Here is a 19,640-nt window from a genome sequence, read left to right as displayed (position 1 = left end):
GGCTGTGGTGTGGGCGGGTGTGAGCCGGCTGGGGTGTGGGCGTGTGTGAGCCGGCTGTGGCCTGTGCGGGTGTGAGCTGGCTGTGGTCTGGGCGGGTGTGAGCCGGCTGTGGCCTGGGCGGGTGTGAGCCGGCTGTGTGGCCTGTGCGGGGTGTGAGCCGGCTGTGCACTCTGCCTCCTCGTGCTTCACTCGGAGTAACGACCAACCACTGTGTGCGCTGAGGTCACTGACTGCGGGGGAGAAAGGAGCGGACCTCCATGTGGTGCTCTGCTGGGAGATGTGCTTTCCTGACTACAAGCCCCACTCATTTCCGACACTCGAGTCTGACCGCGTCCCGCTTGGGGCTGTCCTGCCAGACCCGTGAGCAAAGGAGGCGGACACAGTTGAGAAGAAGGCAAGTCTGGCAGTGTCTCTCACATTTCTATGAGGTCCAAGTCAGGGGCCTCTGGTTCCATGGTGGAAAATATCATAACTCCCACCAGCTCATCTTTCTCGGCCTTCCTCTTCCCAGTTTTCCATTCCTGTAAATGGGAGGGTCATGAGTTAAACTGATCTTTCAAAATCCCCTGGTAGAACCGGCTCACTGATCATCTCCACCTTTCTAATTCTCAGGAAGCAGCTCCCCGCCATCTCCCTCTGCACCGTGGGCCATGGCCTGCACATCTCAAATGCCATCTCATGTGGCCAGTGCCCTCCCCAGCATGGTCTCTGAGCGCCCAAGCCCTTCCTGAGGTGGCTCAGCCACTGTCCCTTTCCCAACCGCTACCAACGCAAACACAGGGAGCAGAAACACAACCTATGAATTCTGACAAAGTGCCTTAAATTTTTAGGCTGTTTAGTTCTAAAAAAGGTTAACGCTTTTCTAAAATATAAGATAGGAACCAGTATTATGGGCTAGTTTTAAAAACATATTATTGCAATATATATATAACATATATACACATACATACAGAAAAATGCCCCATGCATGTAATTCCCACAAAGTAAATTCCTGTGTAACTACCACCAAGACGGGGGGAAAGCTAGCATCCCAGAAGCCTTCTCATGTCCCTTCACCACTCATCGCCACCCTTCTCTTCCCCACAAGTTAACCATTACCCTCTCTTTTTTATGGTTGTCATTTCATCACTTTTCTTTCGAGTTTTGCCACCTAGGCATGAGTCCCTAAACTATAGTTTTCCTAGTTTGTTTTAACTAGCAAAGAACTCTACATTTTTTGTGTATCTGGCTTCTTCGGCTCAACCTGTGTATGAGCCACATTCACACTGTTGTTATAGCTAAACAATATTCCCTTATATGAACACTCCCCATTCATTTATCCATCCTATGACGGGTAGTCACCCTGGCCCCTGCCAAATTATGAATGAAGTTGCTGTGTGTGTGTGTGTGTGTGTACATATATATACATGTATATATTCACACACACACATGAATTTCTGTGAGGTATAGGAGTGGAAAATTGTTCCGCTTTAGATAATATGAAACTGTTTACCAATCCTCACACCCACCAGCAGTGTGTGAGCCCAGTAGCTGCTCATCTCACTTTTCAGACTTTCTAACTTTAGCCTTTCTGGTGAGTATGTAGTGGTATTCACTGTGGTTTAATTTGCATTTCCTTGATTACAAATGAGATTAAGTACTGTTCTAAACATTTGTTTAGGATTCAGATACTTTCTTTTGGGAAGTCTTTAATCAAATCTACAATTTTTCTGCTGGGTTAATTACCTTATCTTTTTGTTTGGGTTTTCATATATTTTAAAATCCAGCCCTTGGTTGATCATATTTGTTCATATCTTAGTTTGTTTTTCACTTTTAATGGCTTCTGATGATAAACAGAAGTTTTTAGTTTTAATGCAATCTAAATTTCTAAAAAATCCAAATTTCTTCCTGTATGGTTAGCTGTTTTTGTCTTATTTCAGAAGCCTTCCCTTCTCTGGGGGAATGAAGCTATTCTCCCATGTCACCTTCTAGAAGCTTTATTGGTTGCCTTTCACATTTAAACCTCAGAATGATCTGGAATTGATTTAAAACTTCATACAATGGAAACTTCCAAACATATACAAAGGTAGAGAGAAAGAACAATAAGCCCCTACAAGACTCAGCCCTCAACAATTATTAAAAATTTACCAATTTTGTTTTATCTAGTCTACCAGTTTTCTTGCTTACTTAAATGGAAATCTCAGATATAAGGCCATATTTTAAAAACATAACCACCATGCCGTCAACCCTAGCAAGATCAACAGTGCATTATTATGAGGTGGGAACCATGTTTCATTTCCCCCAGTGGTGCCATCTAAGGCAGTGTTCGCCAGCCTTTCGGACTGCACGGACCACCAGCGGTCTGCGGACCAGCAGTTGGTGACCGCTGATCTAATGGACTCAGCACCATTTACTGAAAATACTGTCCTTCCCCCACTGAATCAGCATCCTCTGCGTCAGATGTAAGTGTCCATTCTGTTCTGTTCTGCTGGTCTGTCGTCTTTCTTTATGCCACTTCCTTGCTTCTGAAATTCTTTTCACTCTACAGTGAGTCTTGATATCTAATAAAGTCCTCCTCCCATTTCATTCTTTTTCAAGAATATCTTGGCTATTCTTAGTGCTTTGATTTTCTACATATGACATCTTTTCAATCCATGAAAGATAATGTTGGAAAATTTATTTAAGTCTTTTTCTTTTTCTCAACAGTGTTCCATAGTTTATGTTGACCTTTTGTAAATTTCTTGTATTTACTCCAAGAAATTAGATACTTTTCATGCTGTTGAAATGATAGTTCTTTACTTTCATTTTGTTTATTGCCAATAATATATACAAATATGCAATGTCTTACTTATATCCAGCTATCTTACTACTTATTTCTAGTAATTTTTCTGTAGATTCATTGGAATTTTCTGTATCCATCCATCTACATGAGTTATTGACTACAAAAATCAGTTTTTAATGATTGTCTCTCCCTTCCTTTCTAATATCAATTTTTAAAAAATTGACCTGACCATAAGAAAAAATAAATCATTCTCTCTGTTTCCCTCACTTCATGCTGGTAATATCCTGCATAGTGTGGGTTCTATCTTATTTTTAGCATTTAGGAACCATTCCTCACCCTCGCCCGTCCCTTGCCCCATCTACTCCGGGCCAATCTGTTCTCCACATATGGAAAACCATCCCGGCAGTTCTTTCAGACTTTGTGACTAATTTCCTATCGCTTGAGTTTAGGTTTCTATCCCTATTGTCTGTAGAGAAAATCAGAAATAACCATCCAACTGACAAAATTTTAACTCCTTTCAGACATAAAATTGATGTGAATATGACAGTTATCAAATACCTTTTCATCCCGGAAAGTTAGAAACTGCTGGAAAACCTCGCTTTCTGAAATTACCGGATGCCGACACATCCTGGTCATCCATGCCTGCAGTCTCTCCATGCGCATTTTGATAAATTCTTCTTCAAAGCGACCTGCAAGGAATGCGCCCAGACGATGTACCACTTTGTCGAAAAGCTGTTTATTCAGCTAATGGCTACTTGGTGGAAAGTTATTAGTAAAAGGTAAAAAATGGAGATTTTCACTAACCTAAATACGGGCAACAGCTCTAGCACATACCTCAGATGCAGGCCTGATCCCTGGCCCTGGTTGGGGCTTGTGTGGGAGGCAACCGATTGATGTGTCTTTTCCACATCAATGTTTCTCTCTCTTTCCTTCCCTTTCACTTGCTCTAAAAATCAGTGGAAAAATATCTTCAGGTGAGGATTCACAAAAAATAATATAAAGAAAAATAAAAACAGGTAACATACTGAATGCCCAAAGACCCACAGGAATGATCAACAGACTTTTTCGTTTATAAGAATGAGATTGCAATGTAACACGTCAACAAGCCTTTAACTGTGACAAGAATATTACAACCTCAAAGTGCTATTTTCCTCAAGGCTCCCTAAAGTATTTAAAAATTTAAAGTAAATCTTACTTCAATATGAAAAACCTCTTTCTTATAAAGTAATATGTGGCCATAGTAAGTCCTATTGACAAGAAAGAGGTAATACTGTTGAATTTAATAAGTAATTCTTACAAAAGTATATGAAATTTCTCTATTTATAAAAATGTGACCAATGCAGTATAATCTTAGATATACAAATTTAAGTTTAGTACTTATGCAAAGTAACTCAGGACTGTAGCTTCCCCCCACCCCATATTATTTTTTAAGTTATTTAAACTGAAAATAGAAAAAGCAATTTTTCCATGAATGCAATAATGAAAGCTGCCATTTTTATAAGCCTACCAAACAAAACCACTATCAGTTAAAAGGCTTCTGGCAATGGAAATTCCAGCTACAAGCAAGGCAAGCAGCTAACCCAGTCCCCCCAAATAACTAGAAACCCAGACAAGCAAAACAATCAGCGCTCTGGAAATCCACCGAAGGCCAACAGCCATCTGAGAAATGCCTGTTTGCAGCACTGCCATACTTTAGGCAAAAACAGTAGAAATCTGTGGCGTCTGGCTTGTGGCTGCTCCTGTCTCCCCTGCTGCCCCCACCCTCCCATCTCTACTTGGCCGACATGGGGCTTCTGCCAGGAGGGAGCAGGGTCTGGAGCGTGGGAGATGCCCATGCCAGGTGGGGGAGCAGTGACAACCCAGAGGCTGGTGAACAGGGAGGGCAACCGCTCCACTAGCCGAGTTACGAGGTTGAGCCGAGACTTTCCAGGTGAGGCTGGGTGCAGAAACGGGGAGGCCTGCTGGGGGCCAGGCCAGGCACGCACTCCAGCCAACCTGAGGCTACACACACGGGAAGGAGTCACGAAAGGGGCCTCGGAAAAGGAAAAACCAGGGCTCACTTGAAAAGGACCCGAGCTTTGTATTTGCTTCCCTCCTCACTCACAGGCCCCTTGGCAGAGGGCAGGCGCCAATGGCCTGAGGCAGGCTCACCACCAAACTCACAGACACAGGTGAACCCTAGGAAGCCACACTTAAGAAATAAAGTAAAATAAAACCGAGCTGCAGGAGAGACAGATCTCAGAGATTTAGCCTAGGCAAGTTACTTGTAACAATCAATCAATCAAACAAACAAACCAAAGCAGAAACAACTTTCAAAGAGAAAAATCATTATCTAGAATTATTAAAATATATTCTCCAAAATTTCAGTTTTCAACAAAAATTGAGAGATTTCAAAGAAATAGCAAGGTGCCGAAACCGGTTTGGCTCAGTGGATAGAGCGTCGGCCTGCGAACTGAAAGGTCCCAGGTTCGATTCCGGTCAAGGGCATGTACCTGGGTTGCGGGCACATCCCCAGTGGGGGATGTGCAGGAGGCAGCTGATCGATGTCTTTCTCTTATCGATGTTTCTAGCTCTCTGTCTCTCTCCCTTCCTCTCTGTAAAAAATCAATAAAATATATTAAAAAAAAAAAAAAAAAGAAATAGCAAGGGATGAGCCATATGAGGAAAAAAAGTAGTCAAGAGAAAATGTCTCTAAGTGTTCCCAGATGTTGATTTCACAACAAAACCAAAACAACATAGAAGCCTCTATAAATATGTTCAAAGAACTAAAGGAAGCCACGTTAAAAAAAAATTAAGGAAAAGTATGACAAGGAATCAACAAATGGAGATTCGTAAGAAGACTGAAATTATAAAAAAGAATCAAAAATTTTGGAGTTGAAAATACAATAACTGAAATTAAAAATTTACTGTAAGGTTTAAATAGTAGATTCAAGATGGCAAAAAAATGAGTGAATCTGAATATAAATAAACAGAAGTTATTTAATCTGAAGAACAGAGAGAAATACAACTAATGTAAAATGAACAGAGCCTCAGAAAACATCAAACAGACCAACATTCTCATGATGGGAGAACCCAAAGGAGAAGAGAAAGAAGAAAAAAATATCTTAAGAAATAATGTGGGAAAATTCCCCAAATTTGATGGAAAACTTCAATTTACACTTCCTAGAAGCCCAACAAACCCCATGTAGGACAAATATAAAGAATCCACACCAAGATATAGCAGACTCAAACTGCTGAAAGACAACAGAAAAATTTGAAAGCAGCAAGTGAAAAGCAATTCATCATTTATGGTGGGTATGCGTGTGTGTGTGTGTATCATGGTGTGGACAGCACCTGTACATGAAAGCACTTCAGATTCTGCACTTGCTAGGGGTAGAGATTCAGTACCACATAAGCTTAGGCTGTGCAGAAACAGCCTCATCTGTCGGATATAAGGGGGGACAGAAAAAGACCCGATAAATCAGCATAGACCTCAGTTATACCGACTCCCCAGGATGACCAAGTGAATTACACCAAGAGTTCACAGCCTACGCACGGATTGATTCTTATTCTTCCGGAAAATTTCTGACATAGCTGGTGTATTTCCAAATAATTTCAGGTGTTATTTTGTGCTTGGTAAGATTTTTATAGCAGGTGTCAGAGAATTTAGGGGAAAGGGGGGGGGGAATTCCCCCTTTCCCATTTTTAATAACCTTACTTAGGTTTTCACTAAGCATGTGAACATACCAGTTTTGCACCCAGGAGTAAAGTCAGATTCATTCAATATTATTTCACAAAACCCCAAATCTATGAACAAATGAAAAATGGTAGCTGTAGGTTTTTCAGGGACAGCTCAGCAAGTCCACAGAAATGTGGTGACATCACATGCTGGCATTCCTATTGTCCTCCAGGCTGAAGTGAAAGGGGAGTTGGTTGACACAGTAATGATCCTGTGGCATCGGGGCAGGAGGGAAGCAAGAGGAGGGAGAGAGACAGTGGCTTCTGTGCTGTGCAGTTTCCTCGGCATGTCTCCCAGGCAGCGAACCAAAGCTTAGCTCCCTGCACACGACGGCGTTGCTTTCTGCTTTTCTGTGACATCCCCCTGGCTTTGGGCCTGAACTTTTCTTTAAAAAACCCCATACAAACCTTAATATGGAAACAGAACCATGACTTCACGATGCTTTAAAATAGCAGAGTTATCTGATTTAGACTAAGCAATGTATTAAAACCTAAGTGATCTGAAAATTCCTCAGCCCTAAAATAACTCAGTCCACTTATTTCACATATTGGGCCAGTCAAGTTGATAAAGGAGAGTAAACATTCAGGAAACGAACTGAAATTGGAAAATATGGAGAAAGGCAGACTGAAGTTTTCATGGAAAGAAATTTAAAATTTTAAAAAGCAAGCTGTGATTTAAAGCAATAGGATAAGAAAAGGAGGACTAGTGAACTGTGAACCGGGCACAGAACGAGGGGTACAGCGACCCCTCCGAGTGGAAGGAGGCAGCAATGCACACCAGCCTGGCTACCTGACCTGGCTTCCAGTGGACTGCGCCCCGCCCCCAAGGGGCTGCTCAGGGTCACCGGATGATGACGCGGTTTATGGGCCGGGCAATGCAGCCCAGCCCCACTCCCCATTCTGCTGTGACAATTTGAAACTTTTGAAAATTAAAAAAAAATAATCAAAATCCAAACAACTTTTTAAAAACATGTTTCCATCTCCTCAAAACCCTCAGAGAAACAGAAAACAAAGTACAAGGTAATGTTTTAAGGAGAACAAACTTCTTACCCTAAGGTTCCTAACTCTAACTAAGATCAGGTGGTCCGCATCTCATAATGTTAAACAGCGAGCTTTGGAATGATTCCGATTCCAATGCTGGGCAGGGCGTGCTCAGCCTTTCTGGGACAGCACGGTGACGGGTCTGGGCACAGAGGCCGGCACGGAGGGAGACACTGCACTGCAGCCCTGAAGCATCCTGGGCCGCTCTGCCATTGGCTGGTAGGAGTCTCAGTTCCTCTCTAAACCATTTCTCTCAACTCTCCAGGGTGAGGATTGAACCATCTGGTCTTCTCTGACACCCGGGAGAGGACCTTCCTTTGCAGACTCCCGTTCTGCTCTCTGGGCTGAGGTTAGCCTGCTGCTGCCGTCCCTTCTCTCAGAGGCTCTCTACCTCGAACCTTTAGGCCGTGCTCTCATCTCTGATCCTTTCCTTTCTATACTTACTAGTTCCATTTATTGGAAAAATTCCTACCCACATACTAAAACTCTTTCCAATCTTTAGTCAAGCCCAGCTTCTTTACAAGCTTTTATTCTAAGAAAAACATAACGAGTCCTGAGTGCTAATTTTTCAGGTTTTATACTAGGAGATAAAAAAATCAATGACAGTTTCAAAACAGACACAGAAATCCTTCCCGACGGCACGTTATTAGGGGCTCTGGGAGCACACAGACTCCTGACCAGATTACTTGGGGCAGGGCAAGGGGGAAAAATGACACCTTAAATAAGTAAGAAAAAGCTGAGGGCTTCTCAGCGATAAATAAGAACATTTCACTATAAACAGTCACCTCGATAACTGGGCAGCTCCCTACCTCACAGCTGGAAGCTCTGTGGCTTCTAGCTCCGATGTCCACACACCTGGACTGCAGGAAGTGCTCACACCACAGGGTCAGAGATTTGCATTTCCACTTCAGGCTATTGGCTCATTTCTCAGGTATCATTTTAACATTCATGTACTTATTTTCTAAGAAAGGGTGTAGCAATACAGACATAACAACTTTGCCAGAATTCAGGATACGTCTACAAGAACGCTGATAGAAAATTTTATGAGCCTTTCTTGTTAGGTGCTTAGGTAACTTCCAAATACATGCGCAGTATGTACAGTGTATGCAGCTACTGTTTCCAAACTCCTACAACTGGCTCCTCTAGAGGATGGAAAATGCCATTACTGATTTACATCAGAAACTCTAAAAATGGGAAACTCTAAAAACTAGAGTCTTTGCGCTTGTCATCCTGAGTTCAGCGTCACACACTCACCTGTGACTTGCTTGTCTGGAAGAGAAGGGATTGGAATGGCTGACCCAAACTTAACCAGGAGACGTTCATATAACCAGTCAAAGTGCTTATACCTGTGGTTTACAGATCGATTAGTATTCTACAAAATAAGGGAAACAGGAGAAAAGTTACCATGCCAATTACAGAAAATGAAGAAAAAAGCCAATTCTAACTGGTGACAAGCTTTTGATAACTCCGATACTTACAGTGGGCGTTAGCTGATATTCAATGTAGCTCTTCAGCCCATACATTTTGGAGCCTTTCTTGGGATCTGCTACCACACAGTCAAAGGTAGAGGTAGGATAAACCCACATCGGGCCATAATCTCCAACCTACACAACGTTTCAGGGAGAGTTAAATTCGTTACAAGGAAAACTCGAAAATAAAATTGATGTAAGTCATCAAAGGTTCTCTTTAGGGCTGGAAGTCCTTTGGAGGGTGGCTCCTGCCCTTGTTTGAGGGTTACATAAACGTTCTCTGTTCCTGTTGAGGCTCTATTTGAAGAACACACTCGCCAGCAAATGCTTCTGTTCCTCCTCCGGGCACTCCAGGCCACGCAGGAGAGACGCCTGTGTCCCCACCTCTAGGAATGCTGGGCGGAACACAATTTTTCTCTCTCTGGTCCAGCTGTCATATATATATATATATATATATGGCTAGTATTAAAAAAGTTATCATCTCTCATGGGTTGATAGTTTGTGAAATAAAAATTATAGCCTTGTATATCTGAAAAATGTCAAATTGCCATCAAACTTTCTCATTTCTGTATACCCTGTCCTATTTCTTTTTAAGGGTGGAAGGAAGAAAAAGTGGAGTGGGGGATGCAAGTTGAGAGGCTATTAGGTCAGGATGATGACTGGGGTCCAGAGAATTTTAATAAGGGACTAGAGAGAAGATCTCTGACAACAAGTCACTCTGACTCCCCAAGTGGGAGTCCTGGTCCAGAAAACCCCTAGAGCTGCAGAGCAGGGATCTATCTCTAAGAGGAGCCTCTGGGGAACTTGCCACAGTCACAGCACCGAGAGCAATTCTGATTGACCACTGCTCACTACACATGGGTCCCGTTGTATCAGTGGGGATGCTTACTGTGCCTTAAAAGCGAAGAACCAGGTCTCTACTTTCTCTCGGTTTCCTGAAGACGAATGGTTTTCCTGGGCTTCCTTTTCCACACAAGAAGCCCACACAGGCAGCGCGCCTGCAGGGCACAGGCCAGTTCTACCTAAGACTTTTGCACACATGCTAGGGACCTTCAGCTCTATCCCACCACTGCCACTCCTGTGACAAAGTCCCCTTTGCGAATCCAAGGGCAGGGCCACGGGCTCTTAACTGTGTGGAGTTTTAAATTTAATGAAAAAACCAAACAAAAACAATGATACATGTTCAGTATTTACAAAAGGGCTGAAGAAAAAAAAGAAAAATAATTTTTAATCTAATGACGACATTAAGAATATCTGTCTTAGAATAGCTCAGAAGATAATTACCCCAAATTTGCTTTGAGGGAAGAAGGAAAAAAGGGGTCTTGGTCAGATCCCTTCTCTCTGGAGGTTTCTAGGGTTCAAAGATGTAAGAACAAGTAATAAAATAAGTCCAGCATCATTCTTGCAATTTTATCAAGTTTCCTAGGAGATTATAGAATAAGACCAGATGTTTCCTCCTCCCTGTTTGAGTGTAATGGTGATTACACTCAAAGTTCCCCATCTCGTAGTTACAGGGGTAAGTCAACAGGGTCAGAAGGTAGCCACAGTTCTCGTTTCCAGAATTTTATCTGGGAATATCAGCTATATAAAGCTTTGACAGAAAAATCTATCAGCAATCAACGTTTGGGTGAAACTAAAGAGCCGGTGCATGTGATGTAATAATCAAGTTATTATAAGACAGATATTCTTAATGGTGTCATTGCTCCCAGCTTTTATTTGCCAGCTTCTTATTATGACCTGAGAGCAGGTTTACTGGAAGAAAGACTAATTATATCAACTTAGTGGAAAAGACGCTTTATTCTGATAACATGCATGGACTTTGCCAGGCAGAAACCTAAATATTTGAATTGGGTTTATTAGCCAAATAGGTAGGGCTGGTAGAAAAACAGCATGTAAAAGATACTTCAAGACACCATACCGACAAAGAATTATTAAAAATACATATACTAAAGGGTGTTGTTGGTTCAATTACTAAATCTGAAAGGTAAATGTAAAAAATATCTAAACAATATAATGACAGGCATTAATTTATGTTGATTATCTTTAGTACTTTAAAAATACTAGCACATACTATCAGTTATTTACAACATTAAATGTGTTTAGAAACTTTCCAAATAACTAATAATCCTCTTAGCTTTAAGGCATATAAGAAAGCTTAATCAGAAACACAGCAAACAAACAAAAATGAACAAACTTACAATGATAGGAATTTTCTCTTTGGGTTTTGCTAGTTGCTTAGTCAACAAATACTGTTCCATCCCAGGTTTTGCAAATCCCGGAAATCTAATCATGAAGACAAATGTTCGTGAGTCTTATGACTTTCTTAAAAGAATTATACGGCTCTCATCCACATTTACTTAATACGACAACTTTAACCTTGTCTGTCTCGCAGATGTACTAGGACTAGGAAACTATGGTAAATGAAACCTAAATTAATCAGATTGTGTGACGGCCAATTAGTCATTTAATTAAGCTCTATCTGGTAAGAGAACAGTTTGACTCCAGAAGGTGTGATATTTATGGCACTCCATTTGCCTAACTGGACCTGAAACACTCTATCACCCCACAGAGTGAAGGGCACACCAGAAAAGTGTCCCCCATGTCACAGGAGGAGATACTACCGAGCATACCAACAGGGTAATGGCCACACCCAGCATTTCTAGATCCAAATTAAAGCTGCCTTTCCACATACTCCCTCCTCAGGGAAGCCACAATTATCCCAGAGAAGCTGCCACCGTCCATAAGCACTTGTGCTATTTTCTTTTAGAATAGACAAAAGAACCAGTTTTTGCAACATCAAAGAAAACCAGTCTTCTCAATAGTAACCGAAACATAATAGAATTGGTTACTTCCAGAAATCAAATCTAAATCCAAAGCAAATTTCTAAAATTGGAGAATAGCTGGAATACATGCAGAGCCATCCAAAGTGCTACTTCTAAGAAAGACAAGATTAGTTTGAGTTTTAGAAATTTTTGCAGATGCAAATTAGAACAGCTTTAATTTGGTTTCAAAATGGAATTAAATTTTAGAGCAGGACATTCTTAAAGTCAACCCCTTCACTTTAGACATTAGGCGACTGAGGCTCAACCAGACCTTCCAACTTCTCTAATATCATCGAGCACACCAGAGAGCCAGCAGGAGCAGTGGAAAGCAAGCTCAGAGCAGCGGAGCCACGGGCCTGGGCACCAGCCACAACCTCACTTTCTAACCACAAAACCCTGGCAGAAAACTTGGCTAATCCTGTGACGCAGTCTCTACTTCCTCATTTTCAGACTGGGACAAAGATACATTCTACTGAAATGGATTTTAAATACACTCTGTGTTCAGGTTTAAAGAACAGTGGCGAGTACTACACATCGCTACTGACTGTACTGAAAACTTCAAATCTGACTCTAAGAAACAGGATGCCGTCAGTAACAAATGACTAATTTTATTATACAAGCAACTGAGCATGAAAATACATAATAGAAGAAACTAGACGGAGAGGTAGGAAAAGTGGGTAGCTGAAAGATGACACTTAATCACTGATGCTCAGGGGACTTGTCGGGCTTATTAAACGTATGCATATGTGTATAGATCTAGAACTGGAGCCTGATAAGTAGATACAGATATCAAACATTACGCTGACAATATTTTTCCAGACACAGGTTAATGTTCCTTGGTATCTCTTGGAATCATGGACTTGGAACACCGAGAAACAGTATCAGTAATTTTAGAAAATAAAACTATTTTAAACTAACTGCTGTAAGAAAGAGCACTGGAAGATTCGTATGGAAGTCACAAATTATATCTCCTTCAAGCTACACGGCGTGAACTACAGACTATCCAGAACTCTCTACCAAGCAATGCTACAGTGCTCATCCATGATTACCACATGCTTTCCTGTTAAACAGTGCATCTACAAGTACTGCTCAAAACTTTTTTTTAATCTAAGAGAAATCTAGGTGAAATATTAATCAATATTTATCACCTTAAGCATTGTAGTTTAGAGCAAGTACTTAGGAGACTGATAGGGGAGTTTGTTTACACAGTAATGATCTTGCATGTAAAATCTGAGGGACTGGACTGGAATCCTGTGTGAGTCTGGGCAGTTCCTTAACCTCTTGGGCTTCCGTTTTCCCCACAGAACAGAGATTACATGTACCACAAGGGATATGAGGGTCTCATGAGAATGTATACAATCCGCTTGCACAATGCCTGGCAATTCGGTAAGCGATCAATGATCAATAAATAATAAAACATTTTAAAGAGAGTTAGTTTTGGTTTTCCTGTGACATCGGTAAGGAAATCTTAATACATCCTGGAGTTGATAAAGGTAAAAACAGTGTTTGCAGATCATTAAATAGGACAAATATTTCCTTTAAAATGAAAAAAATCCTATATAATAAAAGGCTAATATGTTAAGTGTCGGCCTTCCATTCAACCAATCAAAGCATAATATGCTAATGATATGCTAAGGCCACTCAACCGCTCCATATGACGTGCACTGACCACCAGGGGGCAGACAGTGATCGGTCAACCAGTTACTATGACGTGCACTGACCACCAGGGGGCAAATGCTCTGACCAATAGGTTGGCTTGCTGTTGGGGTCCGGCTGATTGGGACTGACCAGACATGCCCTGGACCCTCCTGCAGTCCCTCCCAGCCCCGACTGTGCACCGCTGGGGTCCCTCGGCCTGGCCTGCGCCCTCTCGCAACCCAGGCTAAGGGCCCTCCCCCTCCCCCAGTGCATGAATTTCGTGCACTGGGCCTCTAGTATTAAAACAAGCTACTAAGCTAAGATCCAAATAAAAGTGAGCAAATTACAAAACTTTGTAAGTCACTGAGAAGAGAAAAGGCCTCTCTGTATCTTGTGTCTGTTCCTACAGAGTTCCTGTGTCTTGACTCCCTTTAAACCTACTTGTTAAGTGGCAGCTTCATGGACGAGGAGCCAGGGCGAATGTTTCCGCGCTGACCACCTCCTGCTTCAGCCGCCTCTGAATCCTTGAAGTAGGGAGATGTTGACTTGGGGTCGTCCCAGTCTTCATCCCAGTCATCATCATCACCAGTTGCTAAGGGTGGGCACCAAAGATGGTCAGTGAAGAAAAACAAAATAAAAAGGGAATGATTTAATTTTAGGATAAAAACTACCAACTGGGTTGACCAATTAAAAAAAAAGGAGAAAGGGTGTACTATAGGAGTATGAAGTAGACATGAAGAATATAGGCTCCGAAGTCAGTCATAAGGCTTGAAGTGTAGAGTCTGCCTTTTAGCTTCAAGAGGACTGTCACATTAATATGACGTTACTATAAAAAATGCTACATGGTACACAAGGAAAGGTCTTCTAGAGGCCCATACGTTGATAAATCTAGCGTTATAAACTCGCAAATAAGCAGATCAAACACCCTTAAAGTCAAGAAGATTGGGGAGGTCTGGCCAGTGTGGCTCAGTGGTTGAGTGTTGACTTATGAACAAGGAGGTCATGGTTTGATTCCCAGTCAGGGCACATGCCTGGGTTGTGGGCTTGGTCCCCAGCAGGGGGCATGCAGCTGATCAATGATTCTCTCATCATTGATGTTTCTATCTCTCTCTCTCTCTCTCCCTCTCTGAAATCGATTTATCTCTATATCTATCTATGTATGTATCTATTTATCTATCTACGATTGAGGAGGACAAAAGGTATAATAAAGCTCTTAAAAGAAATTATCACTAGTAACAATAAAGGTGAGAGAATTGTGATGAAGGGAGAAAGATGGAAAGGAACAGGGTGGGGATGGAGGAGAAAGGAAAGAGAAAAACGAGAGACAGGAAGTACAACCAGCACTAGCAGCCTAACACAGCAGTAGTCTGTGTGCCAGGTAAGGTGCTGCCAGCTCTCCTGCTCCCTTCCTCACCACGGTCTGCCTGTCTCCCACCTCTGGGGGCCTGAGGTATCCTTTTGCTATTAGGCAGGAAATGGGCCTGGCATCTCTGCCTTAAGAGCGCCACAACGAAGAGGCAAATGCCAAAACAGAGAAGAAAAGAACAGAAAGTATTGGAAGGATCTGGGCCAAGTTTCCTGGGGCCATGCCACGTTACTAAGAACTGCACATCAGCAGTCTGGTCTCAACATTTCTACTCAGCCCAAGACTCCCGGTCCTGCCAATAGCCCCGGTCCTTCTACGAGGGGGGCTGAGGACAAGCACCCGAGCCCTGGCTCCCGTGTGCAAGCCCCTCGCCAGTTAGCACATTCAATTCCTGGCACAATGTGCTCGTTTGGAATCATAAAAAATGATGAGCAGATTTTTATCTTATTTAATTTCAGAACCGACATAAATATCCTTCCTTAATTAAGTTTCCCGGTCTATAAATTCCTCTTTGCCTCAATATTTCCTTGATAGCCTGGGAGTCAAACAGGAAAGGCAGTTAAGGAAAAGGTGAAACAGCTGGTCAGAGATCATAGCCTGGCAGGTGATACACCATATTTCATCTGTATACACGTTTGTTTTTAGCCTAAGATTTAAAAGAAAATACATGTGTGTTAAATTCCAAGATTTTAAAGTGTTCTTTTGCTTTATGAACCTGGCCCCTGCAAACATGTGACTCCTTGACAGATAACTGAGAGTGGACTAATGATCATAATTAACAGCTACCCACAATAGACCCAGACTAACAGGTTTGCTATTACCGAATAGGAGCACTTGAGAGCAGCTCCTTGTATTTTTACTCCAATGCCCTAGTCCCCAGTGGAGCCCTCTTCCTCACCTGGTCCTTGGTAGGCCTGGGGATGTCCAAAGGGGGTGTCCCAGCTATTGGCAGTGTTTTTCTGGGCTGCAGTCCCCTCTGCCTTGGCTCCCCAGCCATCCGTGCTGTCCCAGTTTCCAGATTTGGAGGCACTCCAGGCTGACCAGGGGTCACTGCCACTGCTCACCTGTTGTTAGGGGTAAAAAAGGAGAAAGAATATTTGTGACTTCTAGAAAGCATTGCTCAATTCCGTAGGAATCACATAACAATTGAATACAATAGGAGTGCTGAAAGAAATCAGTAGAAATTTACAACAATTTTAAATTTAAATAAAAAATTGTAAACATGTCGGAAAGCACAAAAACAGCATCAACCGGATTTTATTGATGTTAACATTTTGCCTTTATTTGCTTAGGAACTTTACAACCAGCAACAAAGAAACTGCTTGACTAGCACCACACCCCCTCCATGTCTTCTTCCTTCCCCAGTAACTTCTTTTCTAACTGAAGTCATTCCTGTGTATGTTTATATGCTGCCACTGCATAGGTACACATTCATAAATGTTTTGTAGTTTCAAAACTGAGCTAAACAACATTATACTGTATGTATCTATTTGCAACTTGTTTATTTTTCACCTAACATTATGTTTTTGAGATTATACATGCTAATAATGAGGATGTTTTATTCACTTTAACTGGTTTAAAGCAATCAGTTGTATTTTCACTAGGCTTTTACCTTAATCTGAAAAAGTAATACATTCCCAGCAAAAAAAAATTTCAAACAGAATAAAAAGACATGGAGTTTTAAAATATGCCTACTGCCCTAGCAGGTTTGGCTCAGTGGAGAGAGCTTCGGCCCGAGGATGGAAGGGTCTCTGGTTCTATTCTGGTCAAGGGTACGTACCTCAGTTGCAGGCTCGATCCCCAGCCCCAGTGCGGAAGGCAACCAACCGATGTCTCTCTCTCATATCAGTGTCCTCCCTGCCCCCGCCCGCTCCCTTCCACTCTCTCTAAAATCAATGGGAAAAGATATCCTCGGGTGAGGATTAACATACATACACACCATGTTAAGATGCCGTCTTTCTCTTAAAGACAGCTACTAACAAATCCTTACCTACACTTGCTCAAACATCCCATGCACAGAGACCCTTTGTGCTTTTAAACATGTAAGTGAGCCCAGTGACACTCTCTGCTCTGCACGTTTGTTCCCCCACCTAAGAGCCTGAGACACTCTTTAAGGTGCGTCCACATCTGGGGGCCTCTTTCGTTACATGGCTCCAGGACTCCACTGCATTCACCCCCATAATGTAACCAGCACATGGCGATGCTCACTAACCTTGTTTTCAGTATTTTGTTCCTGTAAATAAGACTGCAATGCACATCCTTGTACATCCTTCCCACGTGTGCAACAGACCTTTGTGAAATCCCCAAAGAAACACTGCTGGGCTAAGGAGACTGTACGTTTAGAATCAATGGACTTTGTCAAATTGCGCTCCAAAGAGACTGCTGCCGTTATATCCCTAGACTACTGACATGCCAAGGAATTCTGTCTGGCATAAAGGTGGGCTACCACACCCCCAAATTATTTTAAAAACATTTCCTCCCATTATTCCTTTGAGTAGTTTAATTATTGTTGTAAATAACATTTTTGAACAGGCAACACATGGCACCCGACTGCAAGGAACATGGCAGTAAGAGGCCTATAGCCTCCCTCTCACCCCTTCTGTACCACCTGTGAGTCAAACACGCATGTTTTCGATTTTGTTTCCTTGATTTAAAAATTTAAATCTTTAATCTGTCTGGAACTTACTTCAGTATAAGGAATAATATAGTAATCCAGCTTAATTTTTCTTGTAGTCTGTCTGTTGCCCTATCATTTAATGATCCATCTCCCCCCACTGATCTGAAATGTCCCCTCCATCACATACTCGACTGGGACCCATTTCTAGGCTCTCTACTGTATCCTACCAACCATCTGTACTAGTACCAAGCTACTCTAAAGCCCACTAGATAGAATACCATTAGTATTTTAGTATAGCATTTTTTATCAATTTATTTTTAAACAAACTTTTTCATCAGCTTAATATTTTAAACCTAAAACAATGTGAACTTTAGCACTAGAGTGTCAACATTTTAAAAAATGCCTTGATTTTCATTTCAATCACGTTAAATTTATAGATAAATTCAGGGAAAAGAAGTAATGCCTTAAAAAACAACAACACAATTTTAATGTTGAATCTGTTTATCCAAGAACATGGAATAGCAATATCTCCCCTTCACTGGAGTCTTTTTTCCCACATGAAAAAAAAAATTGGTGTTGGGGGCAGTGGGGGGAGGGGGAGAGATAGAGATAGAGATATATAGATATTTACAAGAAAATTTCCCAAACTGTTTAATATACCTTTTTAATGTTTTAGAACCCTATAATGTTGGTCTTTGTTTACTCTTCACTGACTGAGAGATGGGATGGGTAATTGGCTGCCACATACCAGAAACATAAAAAGCAGAATATGTTTTACATATGGAGTTATGATTTCTGAAATTACTAGTGATTCTGCTCTAAGGTAAATATTAAGAGCAGAAAGCCATTTCATTCACATGACTGTGAATTTCTCCACTACCTGGCTCACAAGGTAAAACTTTCCAGCTACTCTAGTGGAGACTGGAAATAAAGGCAGACACTGAGGGCGGCACAGTTAGGAACACAGCTTCCCTCCAGTCAGGCTGCGGGGGCACAATCCTGGCTGTCCCTCTCCAGCTGGGCAGCCTCAGCTAGAATCTGAACCCAGACAGCCTGCCTCGGGTTTTGAAAGACTGACAGAGCCTCAGTGAAATGAACTGCGAAGGAGCAGAGGGTTATAAATAAAGCAACAGGAAGGCAGGAGCCCAGCACTGCCATGATGATGAGACTGTAAGTGTCAGCAAAGTGTCAAAGAAAGACTTTCATCAATACTGGAGAAAACAGAATGTGACCTATTCATAGCAAGTATCCTAAAAGATTTAAAATTTAGGACAGAAACATATAACATGATAATTCTCTTTAAAACCACTTTCTTCACAAAATGCTTATAATAATTGCTACATTATTTGGTTATGTATATGATCTTAGCTCTCTATCTAGAGTATAAAATCCCTGTAGGCAAATCTAGTAATGGGTTGCTTCTCTCTCTGTCTTTTGTTATTTTTCCTGGAACTTTTTATCTTGTTTCAAACTTTCCAAACCAGAAATCTCTCCAGCTTCTCTTCTGAAATCGTTACTGGCTCTCCTCTCTCTCTCCTCTCTCTCTCTTGCTCTTTCTCTTTCTCTTTCTCTCTCTCTCTCTGATGACCTTTTACTGACTTCCAGAACCCTCTTCTAATATCAATACTGAAAATCAGCTCACACAGTCTGTCTAGTCCTGACCTCTCTGAGCCCACCGTTCTTACTCCTTTGCTTTCAACCCCCCATCCCCGTGGTTCTCAGCTGCAGGCGTCTGGTCACACACTAACCCATTCTGCTCCTCCCTACAGTTTCAACTCTGAAGTGCCTCTTCTCTACCTTCTTCAGCTTTCCTTCCTCTCCTTTCTCCCCAGCAGTGTCTTCATCCTCTCCTTTAACCTCTTTATGGTACCAAACCCTTCCTGGCTCTCAACCACATGTCATTAAAAACCCTTCATTAGGAGAAACGAAGATGGCGGCATAGGTTAAAGCCGGAGTTTGCTGCCTTGAACAACCACTTCAAAAATACAACTAAAAGACGGAATGGACATCATCCAGAACCACAGGAAGGCTGGCTGAGTGGAAGTTCTACAACTAGGAGGAAAGAGAACAGCATACCAAGACTCAGAGGAGGCGCAGTGCTGAAGTCAAATACTAAGGTGCGGAGTGCATGCGGAGTGGGCTGGCGGCTGAGGGCGCGGTTGTCTGTTTCAAAAAAAAGAAAAAGAACAAGAAAAAAAGGAGGGGGTGG

The 19,640-nt window shown here is 42.0% G+C and overlaps 1 protein-coding gene across 5 annotated transcripts in view; it reads right to left on the bottom strand.

Moving 5' to 3' along the window:
* Positions 1 to 19,640, bottom strand: part of SNX9 (sorting nexin 9) — a 63,872-nt gene that overhangs the window by 12,730 nt on the left and 31,502 nt on the right. For all 5 annotated transcript variants that reach the window (XM_006757686.2, XM_015560030.1, XM_015560029.1 and 2 more), the window contains exons 5-11: positions 15,713 to 15,878; positions 13,890 to 14,040; positions 11,187 to 11,271; positions 8,998 to 9,123; positions 8,774 to 8,891; positions 3,320 to 3,450; positions 418 to 521 (exon numbers count right to left, since the gene is read on the bottom strand). In XM_006757686.2, the coding sequence (XP_006757749.1) occupies positions 418 to 521; positions 3,320 to 3,450; positions 8,774 to 8,891; positions 8,998 to 9,123; positions 11,187 to 11,271; positions 13,890 to 14,040; positions 15,713 to 15,878 (881 nt within the window). The remainder of the gene's footprint in view (positions 1 to 417; positions 522 to 3,319; positions 3,451 to 8,773; positions 8,892 to 8,997; positions 9,124 to 11,186; positions 11,272 to 13,889; positions 14,041 to 15,712; positions 15,879 to 19,640) is intronic.

This window comes from Myotis davidii, unplaced genomic scaffold, assembly GCF_000327345.1.
Source record: "Myotis davidii unplaced genomic scaffold, ASM32734v1 scaffold1494, whole genome shotgun sequence".
NCBI classification, from domain to species: domain Eukaryota; kingdom Metazoa; phylum Chordata; class Mammalia; order Chiroptera; family Vespertilionidae; genus Myotis; species Myotis davidii.
Note: the sequence above shows the minus strand (reverse complement) of the source record. Positions and strands in the feature narration are given on the sequence as shown.